General features: G+C 52.5%; 1 protein-coding gene across 1 annotated transcript in view; it reads left to right on the plus strand.

The window, feature by feature from the left end:
- Positions 1-13,061, plus strand: part of RXRA (retinoid X receptor alpha) — a 102,524-nt gene extending 89,463 nt beyond the window's left edge. The window contains exons 6-10 of the mRNA XM_063408923.1: positions 430-559; positions 3,650-3,782; positions 5,882-5,973; positions 7,479-7,584; positions 10,627-13,061. Of these exons, the coding sequence (XP_063264993.1) occupies positions 430-559; positions 3,650-3,782; positions 5,882-5,973; positions 7,479-7,584; positions 10,627-10,774 (609 nt within the window). The 3' untranslated portion in view covers positions 10,775-13,061. The remainder of the gene's footprint in view (positions 1-429; positions 560-3,649; positions 3,783-5,881; positions 5,974-7,478; positions 7,585-10,626) is intronic.
- Positions 13,062-14,291: the final 1,230 nt, after the last annotated feature.

Below are 14,291 nucleotides of genomic sequence, written 5' to 3' on the forward strand. Positions count from 1 at the left end.
CTTTAAACAGGGATTTGGTGTGTTTAGGCTGACTGTCCTCCTTAGGAGCAGATGGTTTCTGTTACTGGATAATATTTCAAAGGAAAGGGTTTTCTCTTTCTTTTTTTTTTTTCTGTAATGCCCCCTCTGGTGCTGGTTTATCGAGCTGGGAGATGCTGGAGTCTGCCCTTCCCCAGGCTGGAGCTGCTTGGATTCATCAGTCAGGGTGATGGATATGGAGTCTCAGCACTCCCAGTTCCCATTTTGGGGCTTGCTAAAAAACTATTACAGCCCTTGTGGTGGAGCAGCCAGATCCCTTCCTCTGCCTGTGAGTGATAACATCCACCTCAGGCATGGCAGGCAGGCTGAACAGCCTCTCTGCTCCTCACTCTGCCTTTTCCAAGCTTTTCCAGCTCTTATTTTCCTTCCTTTTTGGTTTTTTTTTGGCAGCCCAATGACCCGGTGACAAACATCTGCCAGGCAGCAGACAAGCAGCTCTTCACCCTGGTGGAGTGGGCCAAGAGGATCCCCCACTTCTCCGAGCTGCCCCTGGATGACCAGGTCATCTTGCTCAGAGCAGGTGAGTGACATCTGTCCCCACGTGGGTCCTGGCAGCTTGAAAAATCTTTAACTGGTTCCTGACAGACTCTGATCGTTCGGATTTTAAAAGCCTTCCATGGGATGTGTTGCTGAGTTGGGTCCAAAATGTGGCCAATCAGTTGAAAAATGGCCCAGCTTCATTTCTGATCTGTGAGAAACTCAGAGATGGGTGCTGGGTGACTTAAACCAAAGGAGTTAAACTCTGCCTTCCTCCCAAACTGGGGCTTGAAAGAGCAGGCAGGCTCAGGCCCCCGTGAAATGCCATCAAACTGAAATGTTTGATCATAATTAAAACCAGAAAGGAGAGGAAAGTACATCTCACTTCTTCTCCCACCCACCAAGATGAAAATAGAACTCTCAGGGCTTATTTTAAATTTCCTTGTGCAGCAGGGGGGCTGCAGGAGCAGGATTTGGGAGGTGGGAAGCAGTTGGCTGTAGGAAGGGTCTCCCCCTGTTGAGTGAATTCAAGCTCCTGCTGCTCTACAAAGCTCAGGGAGGGCAAGAAATCAGGAGCAGAGCTCAGGGAGGATGTGTTGGAGGCTTGAAGCTCTTTGTAAGCCAGGGACTTTAAAGTTCCTTTTATTTCCCCCAAATTCACTTTTGTCCAGCTCCTGCACCCTTCCAGGATGGCTCCTGCAGCCCCTGGGGGAAGGAGTTCATGGATTTTGCCAGAGCTGGCTCTGGGCCCTTTGGAACATCCAAAATGTGGATTTGAAGAGGATTTCTAGAGCCTCTTGTGAGAGTGATGAGCAGGGAAGCCTCTGTGTAGGGATCTTTGAGGGCTTTCTGCAAAGAGCTGGATTCAGACAAAGCTCTGCCTTTTCCTTTTGGGAAGTGAAACCCAAACCCACCATGGCAGCCTCAGGTTTTCCCCTCTCTTTAGCAGGCAGCTGATTAAACCTGGAACTGGAGAATTCCAGACCTGTGTTCTCTGTTTGTGACTCACCCCACACTCATGGGCAGCAGGAGAGGGACTGCAACCCCATCACATCCCAAATTTCTTGGTGGCTCCAGCCCTGGGACTGCTGAACACCTGGAGCAGCTCCCTGGAGCTCCCTGCTCCAAGCATCCAAGCCAGGGCCTCAGATAACCTTCCCCAGTCTTCTAACCAGCGGCTGGATGTATTATTGAGTGACTGAGAACAGCTGCCCATGAAATATTGAAGCATTAAAATCCAGCTAAGAGCCTCAGTCAGGCATCCTGGGAGGCAAAACAAGTGGAGCACACAGCTCTGGAGGAGCAGTGCTGGACGGGCTGGCAGCAGCTTCCCTCAAATCCTGAATCATTTAAAAATACTCCCTCTCTGAGCTGTTTGGGAGGGAAGGAAATCTCACTTTTTAAGCCTGTTTTCCACCGGTTTTCTTGTTTCCTGGCTGAAACAGGAATAACCTGATGTTTTCTCAGCCTGGCAAAGGGTGCTGAGTGTTACATCCCTGCAGCTGCAGCTGGTTTGGTGGGGCTGGTGGGGAAACTTGGCAGGCAGCTGGATTTGCCACTGCTCTGCCAAAGTGCCTTCCCTATCCCAGAGGAGCCAGAGCATCCCTGGAGCACCCTGTTTGTGACAAAGGAGTCACAGGGGTCCCAGAGTTCTGCTCTGCCACCCCAGAGCTCGGGCTGAAGTGCAGAACTCTCAGGCAGGCTTGGTTGGTCTCCAATTCCAGTTTGCTGCCTGTGGGTATAGTGAATTTTTCCTGCTTGCCTCTGTCTTGGCGGCTCTTTGGGGATGTTCTGGTGAAAGCCAAGGTGGGAAAATCTTCCCCATTTCAGCTGAAACATCCCAGCTCTACGTGGGAATAATCCAGGTGAAAGATGCTGATGAAGCCAACGCTCCTTCACTGGAATAAGCCCAGCTTGGACTGGGTGTGGAGAGCCAGCTCTGGTTTCTGCTGGTTGGAGCTGCTGTGGGACAAATTCCCATGGATCTGGGAGCTCCTCTTCCTCCCGGGAACAGGCTCCTTCTCCTCCATCCTCCTTGGGTTTCTCAGTGTTGCAATCCCTGTGGAAGTGCCAGGCCTCACCCAGTAAATAGCCAAAGAAATGTTCCCGTGGCTGGGGTGGAAACATCCTGTGGCCACTTAGGAAAGAGTGAACTTTATTCCTCGTCAACATTTCTGATGGCACAGCCCAGGGCTGCAGCAGAAGGTAAATACAGCACACATGGGCCTTTATTTTTATAATAAAGTGTTTATTCCAGGTGTTTATTCCAGGCAGTGAGAGGTGTTCTTGTGGCAGGAGAGGTGAAGGATATTGTTGTGATGCTTTTCCAGCCTGGGAAAAAAATCCCTAAATCCAAATATCCTGAGGTTTCGGAACTCCAGAACATGTTCAGGCCAGGGGTGTTGCAGAAGACCCCATCTTGTCTTACTGAAGATGCTGCTCCTGGCTGGAAGTCACCCAGATTTCCACCCTTCAAGCTTGGCAGCATTTCCTCTCGTTGGGGCTTTATTTCAGGAATTCTTGAGCTCAGCCTGTGACGGATTTAGGAATTGAAAAGGTGTTAGATTGGGAAGGGGAGCTGGAAGACATGGAGGGCACATCTCCCCCTCCCTGTAGGTCTGGGCTTGTGGATGTCCTTCCTATATCCCAAAGCTAATAAGACCAAAATCTGTTTTCCAAGCAGCCGTGGAGGCAGTCACAGACAGGAACCGTGCAGGGAACAGACCCAACCCCTCCCAGTATTTTCATGGCAGGAGCAGCAAACCCACAAAGAAAGCCAGAGATTCCATGGTCCCTCTGGCAGGTGAATGAACTTTTGTGGCCCGAGGAGGAGCTTGAGGAGCTGGTAGGGCTGGAAGTGTTGGGAGACAGGGGCTGAGGGGAGCTCAGGGCTCCACACCCACGGGGAGCTCCAGGCACAGCTGTTTGCTCAATGTCTGCACGGTTTATAGAGGAAACTGCTGCCTTTATTAGCTTTATTTTTAGTGAGTTGCGTTCTCCATGGCTTTTTCCTGCCCTGACATCCAAGAAGAAGCTGGCTCCATTATCCAGCGGGGGAGACGCTCCCCTCCTCTGCCACCACCCATCCCCAAACTCCCCCGAGGCTGTGACCTCGTGTGTTTTCCGTCCCCAGGGTGGAACGAGCTGCTGATCGCGTCCTTCTCGCACCGCTCCATCGCCGTGAAGGACGGGATCCTGCTGGCCACGGGGCTGCACGTGCACCGCAACAGCGCCCACAGCGCCGGCGTGGGCGCCATCTTCGACAGGTGGGCTGGGGCTGGAGGCAGAGACAGTGGGGCTGCAGGTCAGAAATACAGTTTAATAGAGAGAGAGCGAACGGCAGGAAAGGTAAAAATAAAATAAAAATTTTAAAAAAATTAAAAAAAATAAAAATAAAAATAAAATAAAATAAAATAAAAATAAAATAAAAATAAAAATTAAATAAAAATAAAATTAAAATAAAAAAATAAAATAAAATAAAAATAAAATAAAAATAAAAATAAAAATAAAATAAAAATAAAAGTACAATAAAAATAAAAATAAAATAAAATAAAAATAAAAATAAAATAAAAATAAAAATACAATAAAAATAAAATAAAAATAAAAATACAATAAAAATAAAAATAAAAATAAAAATAAAAATAAAAATAAAAATAAAAAATAAAAATAAAATTAAAATTAAAATTAAATAAAAATAAAATAAAAATAAAATAAAAATAAAATAAAAATAAAAATACAATAAAAATAAAATAAAAATAAAAATACAATAAAAATAAAATAAAAATAACATAAAAATAAAATAAAAATTAAATTAAAATAAAAGTAAAAATAAAAATAAAAATAAAAATAAAAATACAATAAAAATAAAAATAAAAATAAAATAAAAATAAAATAAGACAGATGCGATAGTACGAAGGACCGCTGACAGAGTCAGAATGCAAACCTGACATCCTGTTGGTCAGGTTGTTGGAAGCAGCCCGAAGTAAATCCTCCTGGAGTGACAATTGTGGCTCCGTTACTTCAAGATCCTCAAGAAAGGGTCCAGTCATGCTCTGGGAATCCAGTGGGAACGGCTCCCTTGGTGTTTGGGATTGCTGTTTTATCCCGTGGAAAGGCTTTGGCTGCTCCCGCTGGGTGGAGCATCTCACAGTGGAATGAGGTGATGTTATCAGTCCTGTGAGAGCCTTCAGTGGCCCATTCACAGGGGATGTCCCTCAGAGGAGGAAGAGATAAGGAGGCCCTGCCTTATCTGGTGTTATCAGGTGTCCATTAACAGGGGGCATCCACCCCCTTTCCACCCCTAGAGTTACAAGAGATAAAGAACAAAATCTCCCAACCGACTTCAACAGATGAAAATAGAATACACATTTTTGGTTACATTTTTCAACCCAGGACAACCTCACACCACCCTGCCTGCACATCCCTGGGCTTGCCCCCACTCCAGACTGCCCCCGTTCCTCAGAGGAGCCCAGTGTGAGGGACTCCATCCCATGGAATCACATCATTCCCTCCTCTGGGAGCTGCCAAAAACACCCCGAGCAGGGAGGAGGCTGCCCAGAGTGAATCAAAGCCCCTCTCATGGGGTCCAGATGCCTTCTGATGTTAGGAGGAGGCCACTCCTGTGCTCCTTTTCATCTTTAATTGGCCCAAGGCGCGATTTGATTTGCGTGGTGGAAGGGCCCTGGCGATGCTCAGCAGGTTGCACGGGCGTGTCCCCAGGGCTCTTTAATCTCAGGCTTTGGGAAAGTGTTTTAAAGCAGGGTGTTTGACCCACAGCGTGCTCCAGACGCTGCTGAAACGCTGATTTCTCTCCCTGAGACTCATCTTGAGTTGGAACCAAATCACCTTTGCTGCTCCGCTCTGTGAGGAAATTGTTCTTCGGGGCTGGGTGACATCATTTGTTCCTGTGAGGTCATAAGTGCAAGATCACGACTTTCCTGCAGGATCTAACATGAAAAACTGGGCAATCAGTGGAAAATATTTCAAGACCGACACCTGCAGTAAGAGCAAAGGGAGCAATAAAAATTACCAGCAGAGGAAATTACTTTTAGATACCTGTTGGGGTGGGTTTTTATTGTTACTTTTTATTTTTAGGCAGCTTTCTCAGGTGCCAGAGCCGCTCGGTGAATGGATGAAGGCGGTTTTTATGGTCCCTGTTGTATCTCACAGGAACTATTGATGTTCCTAATGAGCTATTTTTGATGGAGGAGGAAAATGAGGCCACATCCTCAGCTGGCACAGGCCAGCACCATCCCCAACTTCATTAAACGTGACCGGAGCTTCTTGCTCAGGCTCTGACACCTGGGGCTTTTCATTCCCTCTCTGTTCTTCGTGCTGACTCTGTGTTTTCTCTGTCCTTCTGCAGAGTACTGACAGAGCTGGTGTCCAAAATGCGGGACATGCTGATGGACAAGACAGAGCTGGGCTGCCTGCGAGCCATTGTCCTCTTCAACCCCGGTACGAGCCTGGCTCTGCTCTCCTGGCTGCTCTCCTGTCCTTTTAGGTCCTTTTCCTCCCCAAAAAGCCTCTTTATAAATAGCAGAGGGCACCCAGATGCTGAGGATAGGTCAGGAATGGAGGCAGAGGTGAAAGTTGGTTTGGTTTGGAAAGGATCTTAAAGCTCATCTTGTTCCAAACCTCCTGCCATGAGCAGGGACACCTTCCACTGTCCAGGGTGCTCCAATCCCTGTCCAACCTGCCTTGGACACTTCCAGAAATCCAGGGGCAGTCACAGCTTCTCTGGGCACCCTGTTCAGGGCCTCCCCACCCTCACAGGGAAGAATTTTTCCCCAAAATCCAATCTAAGCCTACTTTTTTTCACTTTACAGCCCTTCCCCCTTGCCCTGTCAGCTCTCCCCCTTTCAGAGTGGCCGTGAAAAGAAAGTTCAGGTGCTTGAGGGAGTTGTCCCTGACTTGGAACAAAGTGGAATTTAGGTGTTGTTGAAGAGAAAAACATGGATTAGAGCAATACCAGAGCATGGAGATTATTGTCTCTGCTTCCCAGCCTCGTCATCCAAGGGCTTTTATTACCTGCATTTCTGGAAAAGCCCTTTGCAGACCTGGAGAGGCTGAAAGACATGAAATGTGCTCGTAAAATACACAGAACCTTCAGGTTTTGACCACAGTCTCACAGACTCTGGGAGGGTCATGCTGCTTGCTCCCTTTTCCCCCTCAGCCTCAGCTGCCCAAGGAAAGGGGAAGGTTCAATGCCAGGGATTTTCTCCAGGATTCCAGGGAGAAAATCCCTGTGCAGCAGGAGCCAGGCTGCACATACCTGGAGAGAACCTCTGGATTTGGAGTGGATCAGCCCAGAGCAAAAGTAGCCAAGGATAAACCTCCCCAGCCCTTCCCTGCCCTCCTGGAGCACAGCCTGTGCCCAAGCACAGCTCCTTGCTGGATTTTCCCACCACAGCCAGGCCAGGCTGTTCTAGCAGGGTTTATTACAGTTTCTTGGGTTTGTTTTTCTTCTTGACCAGTTTTTTGGGTGTTTTTTTTTTTTTTAGTCCCCCCCCTCCTTGTAATCAGCAGTAATTTATTGTCTGTAATTTGGGATTAGCCGTATATGGTCAGAGAAGGGGAATCTGGAGAGCTTCCCGTGGCACATGTGCTTGGGGATATCGATTTCTGCACTGTCCCTTTCACCCTGCTAAAAACAGCTCCTGGGCTCTGCCAGAGCAGGGGCTTCTCCTTCAGCCCCACCACGGTGCTGGAGGGGGAATTAAACCCTTTTAAATGAGGGGCTGGGACCACTGCAGTGAGCCAAAACATTTGGGGTTGGGGTGCGAGGAAAAAATCCGTAGTCTCAGGGTAAACCTTTTGAGTGCTCCCCAAATCCCTGGAGCTCAGAGCCTGCATCCACACTTGGGTGGGGCTGGAAGAGATGGAGGGAGTGCACAGAGGGGTTCCTGCCTGCCTGGGGGGCCTGGGGGTGCTTGGCTGATGGTTTTTGTGGTGCCTTTTAGACTCCAAGGGCCTCTCGAACCCGGCGGAGGTGGAGGCGCTGCGGGAGAAGGTGTACGCGTCACTAGAGGCTTACTGCAAACACAAATACCCCGACCAGCCTGGCAGGTGAGCTCCCTGTGCCCCTCCTCCTGCAACCTCCCACCCTGCAAACCCCCTGCAATGGGTGCTGCAGCTCCCAGGGTGTCCTTGGGTGTCCCTTCTGCCCTGGGCTCTCTGTCCCTGCGGATGAACCGCTCCTTCCCACCCGCTCCAGCCGTGAGTATCCCTAAAAATCCTCCCCTGTGCAGTGCACAGAGCTCTTTATTCCCTCTCAGGAAGCCCAGCAAGGTGGGCAGACCTGAGGAGCCCCAGCTCCCACAGCCCCAGCAGCGGGATGAGCACACGTGGGAAGGGGGGGGTATCATTTCCCTTTTGGAAACCGCGGCGAGCGAAACCGCAGCAAAAATAGGACTCACATGGAGTTAATTTTCAGTGGCAGATGAGCATCATTGCTGGGAAGTGAAAGCCTCAATTGATGCTCTTTTTCTTCCCTCCCTGCCTCCCCCAATCCAGCTGGGAATGGGAGGGGGAATTAGGAATGTGTTCCTGGACTGCTGCGCAGCTGAGTGGGCGCATTTTCCCAGTTACAGCCTGGAGCTGGCAACTGCCAGTTAAGTTCCTGACAGCTTCTTGAGAAACCAAGCAAAGCACTGGAAGCTGCTACTGGGGCATGAATGCTGAGGAAAAACAGCCCAGGCAACTGGGATTTGCACCTCACCTGCATTCCTGGCCTTGTGTGGATGGTTAAATAAAAAGGATGCTTTCACAGCAGTGCGCGCAGCGGGCAGAGCGTGCCCTCAGAAGTGATGTTTGGTTTGTTTTTTCCCCCACTCTGGGTCCCAGAGTGCTGGCAGATGAAGAAAGGTGTGTTGTGGAGGGATTTCTGGGATGTTCCTGGTTGGTTTGAGGCAGGCAGTGAGGATGAGGGTGCCATGGGGTGTGTTTGGTTTGTTTGAGGGATGAGCGCAGGGCACAGAGCAGGGCTGGCACCTCTCCTCTCTCCCAGGGGGTTTGTGTGCACTCAAGCTGCCTCTTCTCCCAGAAAGCTTTACTGAATTGCATTTCTGGAGCAAAACTTTGGCTGTTGTGGTGTTGCAAAGAGCTGCTCCTGGCACTGGCAGAGCTGCCTTGGGAACCACGGCCAGCAGCTCTCCTGGATGATTCCCGTGCTGGGGTGAGCTCCTGCTTTGCACATCGTGCAGGACCTGCAGCCCTGGCACACACAGGGGGTGGCACAGGGACAGCCCTGCTCCCCAAACCCCCCCAAACCACCGTGCCTGACAGCACAGACACTGAGCCACCAGCCCACACCAGCTCCCCAGGGCTCTGCCTCGATGCTCAGTGGGGTTTGAGGGAGTGTTTCCAGTCCAGAAGCTGCACCAGGGGCTCTGGAATTTTATTCTCTCACTGGCTTTGAGTGACCTTGGGCTGGGAACTTTCTTGTGTGATGCTCACACCCATCCTTGGTGACCTGAGGGGTTCTGCAGGGATGTCCTGGGAGCTGTGCCTGGGCCCTGCTGCCCTTCCTGCATCCCTCAGTGGTGCAGGGCAGTGCTGGCACCATCCCAGGTGTCTCACGAGGGGGAACCCTGGACTGGGGGGCCAAGGTTGCACAGGAGCTCCCTGAAGTTGTCCAAAACTCTGGACATCCTCCTGGCCTGGGGCTGTGAACAGTTCCTCCTGTGGCTGAGCAAAGCCCTGCTCCAGCCACCACTGGAGCCTTCCCCTGCTCCCTGCTCCCTGCCCAGTGGGATTTCTGCAATTCCCAACTTTTCACTGCGGGGCTTCCTCCAAATCCTCATCCAGCAGCAGCCTGGGAGCACCCTGTGAACACCAAGAGGGAATTTTTCTGCAGAGAGAGGAGAAATCCAGCCCTGCTGCCCCCCTGCAGCCCCTGCTGCTGCACAGGCAGGGCTGGGTGCCTACGTGACACCCAGCAGCCGCAGGGAATCAGGAATCAGGGCTCTCCTCTCCCCTCCCAGCCCTGGCACGCTGTGCTCTGGGCTGGTTATCTCACAGTTAAACATATCCCAGGGCTGGAGCCATCATCTGGTTTGGTTTAAAGTGAAACTTCCTGAATGGGATGGTAGGACTGATTTGTTTTTCCTGGCTCTGCTCCCACTGTTCTCGCCAGCTCAGCAGAAAAAAAAGAAAACTAAAAAAAACTAGGGAGAGTGAGCTGTGCCTGCATGTAGAGTATCTGTGTGCCTGTGCATGTGTGTGTTTTCTGCAAGGTCCCATTCTCCCTGGCCCTTTGCTGCTGTTCAAGCCCTGATTTTGCAGCAGGAAAAGCAGATAACCCTGCTGTGGCCATGAAAGGGCTTTTTCCCTGAGCTGGGAGCACTCACAGAGTGAGGAGGTGACACCTGGGGTGCTCCAAAGCTCTCTTGCAGGAGCTGGGTTTGCTTGGATTTAGGTTTTTGTTTGAGTTTAGGGTTAGGGTTATTTCTAGGTTTAAGTTTAAGGGTTAGGGTTAGAGTTAGAGGTTAGGGTTAGTGTTAGGGTTAGGGTTAGGGTTGGTTAGGGCTATGGTTAGGTTTAGGTTTGGGGTAGTGTTAGGGTTAGGTTTTGGGTTTGCTTGGATTTAGGTTTTTGTTTGAGTTTAGGGTTGGGGTTATTTCTAGGTTTAAGTTTAAGGGTTAGGGTTAGGTTTAGAGTTAGAGGTTAGGGTTAAGGTGTTAGGGAGAGGGTTAGGGTTAGAGTTAGGGTTAGGGATAGCGATAGAGATAGGATTAGGGTTAGGGTGAGGAGTAGGGATAGGATTAGGGTTAGTTTTTTGAGTTAGGGTTAGGTTTAGAGTCAGAGGTTAGGGTTAGAGTGAGGGTTAGGGTTGGGGTGCAGGTTAGTGTTGGGTTTAGGGATGGGGATAGGATTAAGGTTAGGTTTTTGAGTTAGGGGTTAGGGTGAGGGTCAGAGTTAGAGGTTAGGGTTAGGGTGAGAGAGTTAGGGTTGGGGAGAGGATTAGAGTTAGGGATAGGGATAGGATTAGGGTTAGGATTATCCTCACAATTTGGTAGCAAGATGCTGTGTCTGACCCCAACCCCAGGGGCCCGGGGCAGGAGCAGGGCTGCAGCTGGGCATTGTCTGACCCTGCCATGTCCTCTCCAGGTTCGCCAAGCTCCTGCTGCGCCTCCCCGCCCTGCGGTCCATCGGCCTGAAATGCCTGGAGCACCTCTTCTTCTTCAAGCTAATAGGCGACACGCCCATCGACACCTTCCTGATGGAGATGCTGGAAGCGCCGCACCAAATGACTTAGGGAGCTCTGCCGGGTCAGTCCCTCTCCCGGCCGGGCTCCCTCGGGGGCCCTTCCTCCGCTTCCCCGGCCCCAGCCCGACCCTCCCCGCTGCCCCCAGCGCCGGAGGCACCGTCAGACCCGGGGCAGCCCTGCCCGGCCTCCTCCTCGCCGCCTGCCCCCCTGTGCGTTCGCTGTCACTGCTGCATCTCCAGAGCTGCCCGCTGGTTCCCTGTGCTACTTGTAGAGAAGTGGGAGCGCAGAGAGAGCTTTGCCAACCCCTGTCCCCGCCGTGCCATGAGGTTTTGGGATGAGCTGGCGTCACCCCCCAGCCCTGCCCTGGGGACGAGGACGGTGCCAGCCCCTGGGGCAGCGGGGTTTGGACGAGCCCAGGGGAGTGGTTGGACTCTGCCGGATTGCAGCCGGGCTATTTTCAGAGGATGGAGTTTTTTGAAAAAGAGAAGACAAAAAAAAAAAAGAAAAAAAAAAAAGAAAAAAGGAAAAAAAAATTCTATTTTTGGTTTCTAACTATTCTTAGTAGTCTCGGTAGTTACTTTGCTGAGGGAGAGGCCGTGCCCTGTGAGTGAGTCACCCGTGGCTGCACAGAGCCTTCTCCTTCCCCTTCAGAGCAGAGGATTTGGGATTGAGCTGAATCCCCCCTCGTGAGTGGCACAGGAAATTCCCTTTGGGCACCGCTGCCCACCCCAGAGGTGCCCGTGGGGACGTGAGCCAGCTGCAGTGCTTGCTTTAAGGCTGCCAGGGACTCCCCGTGGCCCTTCCCCAGCTCCTGGGGGCTTGCTGGGCCCCCTGCCCTCAGCACAGCATCTCAGTGTATCCCAGCACAGCATCCCAGTGCATCCCAGTGTCTCCCAGTGCTGCCCCGCCGTGACCCCGCTCCGGGGTTTCGGCTCACCCACGAGGCTGCTCCCGTTGTTTCAGCCCTGCAAAACACGGCAAGGCAACAATTAGTGGGAGTGCTCGGCCGGGCTGCTTAATTGCAGCTGTTAATTAGTGGTGAAGCAAGAGCAGGGCTCCCCCTCCCCTGGATCTCCCCGTGGGGGATGTGGCAGCTCCGTCCCTGTCCTCTCCGGGGTTCCGAGAGCACCAAAAGCACCTTGGCTTTTGCACAACCCTTCCCTTGAGTCTTGGTGTGACAGCGGGGAGCTGGACAGGAATTTGGGGATTGGGGGCAGGTCCCAGGAATGTTCCCACGGGATGGGATTGCCCCAGGAGTGTGGCCAGGGGTCAGCAGGGAGTGATCCCCCTTCACCTCATCGGGTGTGTCCAGCACCCCACCAAAAACACGGATTGGAGGAAAAACAAAGCACAGGGAATGATGAGGGTGTTGGGAAGGGTTCTCCCCCCGGGCAGGATGGACACTGGGCTGTGCTGGGAGCTGAGATCGAGGTGTGCCTGTGCTTTAAAAAGCAAAGGGAAAGGTCCCAACCATCCTCTTCTTGCTCCCCACGGTTTGCAGCTGGTTGCAAACCCCTCCCTTGTTCCTGCAGGGGGATGGAGCAGCACCCACCACCCCCCTCCCACCTCTGTTTTGGAGGGGACAGCATTGCCACCCGTCTGTCCTCATCCCTGGCAGCTGGAGACCCCAGCCCCACCCCTGCAGCCCCAAAATCAAACCCCACTGAGGATTTTGGGTGGAGCCTCCCTTGGGGCTGGCCCGAAGTGGCGAATCGGCAGAGGCAGGCAGAGCGCCTTGGCTCGGTTTCCCCAGCAGCCTGCAAGCCGCTGAAAATATTATTAAACAGCTTCACCCTGCAAGAATTTGCCAAGAAAACGAGGCAGGGGAAAATGAAATCTGGCAAGGGTGCCAGGAAACGCGAGCAGGCTGTTCCCTGCCAGCGGGAGGCTGGCACAGCCCCAGGGGTGCAGGGAGGGGCAGAGCCCCGAGCCCACCCAGCCCCAGCCCGGCTCTCCCGGCAGAAAGGAGCCTGGGACACAGAGGAAAAGCTTTGGATGTTGCACTAGGATAAACCCGCTGGTCTCTGGTGGGTGGAGCCACTTTTCTCCCAGTGGATGGCTGGGAGGGGGCTCTTGGGTGCTGTGGTGGCTGCAGGGTGGCACAGTGGGTGCTCCCATCCCATCCCTCCCTGTCCCAGGCCATCCCAAACCTCCTCACCCCATCCCACCCCATCCCATCCCATCCCGTCCCATCTCATTTCATCCCATCCCTTTCCATTCTGTCATGTTCCACCATCTTCCATCCCCTTTTTTCCCCATCTGTCCCCTTCCCATTCCAAACCTCTCCCATCCTGTCCCATTTCATCCCATCCCATCCCATCCAGTCTTCATCCCATCCCATCCCATCCCATCCCATCCCATCCCATCCCATCCCATCCCATCCCATCCCATCCCATCCCATCCCATCCCATCCCATCCCATCCCATCCCATCCCATCCCACCCCATCCCATCCCATCCCCATTCCCATTCCCATTCCCATTCCCATTTCCATCTCCATTAGGATCTGACCTTACAGCACCAAGGGGGAGGCTCTGCAGGCCCCAGGATCATCCCCGTGCCTCAGTTTCCCTGCTGGAGCAGCACAGCCTCAATCCATGCCCGTGCTTGAGGGGATTTTGGGAAAGGCTGAGCCTTGTCCTGGGGAATTCCCATTTCAGCTGGGATTCCCTGAGCCCCCAAATCCCAGCCCAGCCCTTCCCGTGGGAAGGAGAAGCTTTTGTGTGTTGGGAACAGCCTTAAAGCAAGGAGCTTTGCATGAGTTTGAGTCTTTCCTTTGTATTCTTTTCGCTTTGGGCTTTTTGTTGTTGTTGTTGTCCTCATCATGATAAGCTGAGTGTGGAGAGGTGAGCCTGGCTGAAGGAAAACTAAAGGCACATTATTCCCTGGAGAGGTTGGACGTGGATTTAACCAGCTCTCAGTGCTCCTGCAAAGATCTGCTCTGCTTGTGGTGATTGTTTTAATTCCTTTCCGTTGGTGGGACAATCTTTAATTTTCTAAAGATAGCACAAACATCAGCCTTCCACCCCCCTCACTGCGTGTCCCACCCACCCCAGCACCTCCCACACCCCTCCCCGTGGCCACGCCGAGCTTCCCTTGGCGCTGGGGCTGCCCAGGAGCGGCTTTGGGGACAGTTAGGGACAGGGGGATGTGACAAACCTGGGCCTTGCTGACCCCTGCAGGGTGCAGGGAGAGCCTTGGGCTGGGCTCTGCATCCCAAAGCCGGGCTGGGGGCTGCTGATCCCAAACCAGGGCTGAGCCCAAAGCCGGGCTGGGGGCTGCTGATCCCAAACCAGGGCTGATCCCAAACCAGGACTGATCCCAAACCAGGGCTGAGCCCAAAGCCGGGCTGGGGGCTGCTGATCCCAAACCAGGGCTGAGCCCAAACCAGGGCTGAGCCCAAACCAGGGCTGAGCCCAAAGCTGGGCTGGGGGCTGCTGATCCCAAACCAGGGCTGATCCCAAACCAGGGCTGAGCCCAAAGCCGGGCTGGGGGCTGCTGATCCCACACCGAGGCTGATCCCAAAGCCGGGCTTAGCTGCTGATCCCACACCAGGGCTGATCCCAA

Source organism: Prinia subflava, chromosome 12 (assembly GCF_021018805.1).
Source record: "Prinia subflava isolate CZ2003 ecotype Zambia chromosome 12, Cam_Psub_1.2, whole genome shotgun sequence".
Lineage (NCBI taxonomy): Eukaryota > Metazoa > Chordata > Aves > Passeriformes > Cisticolidae > Prinia > Prinia subflava.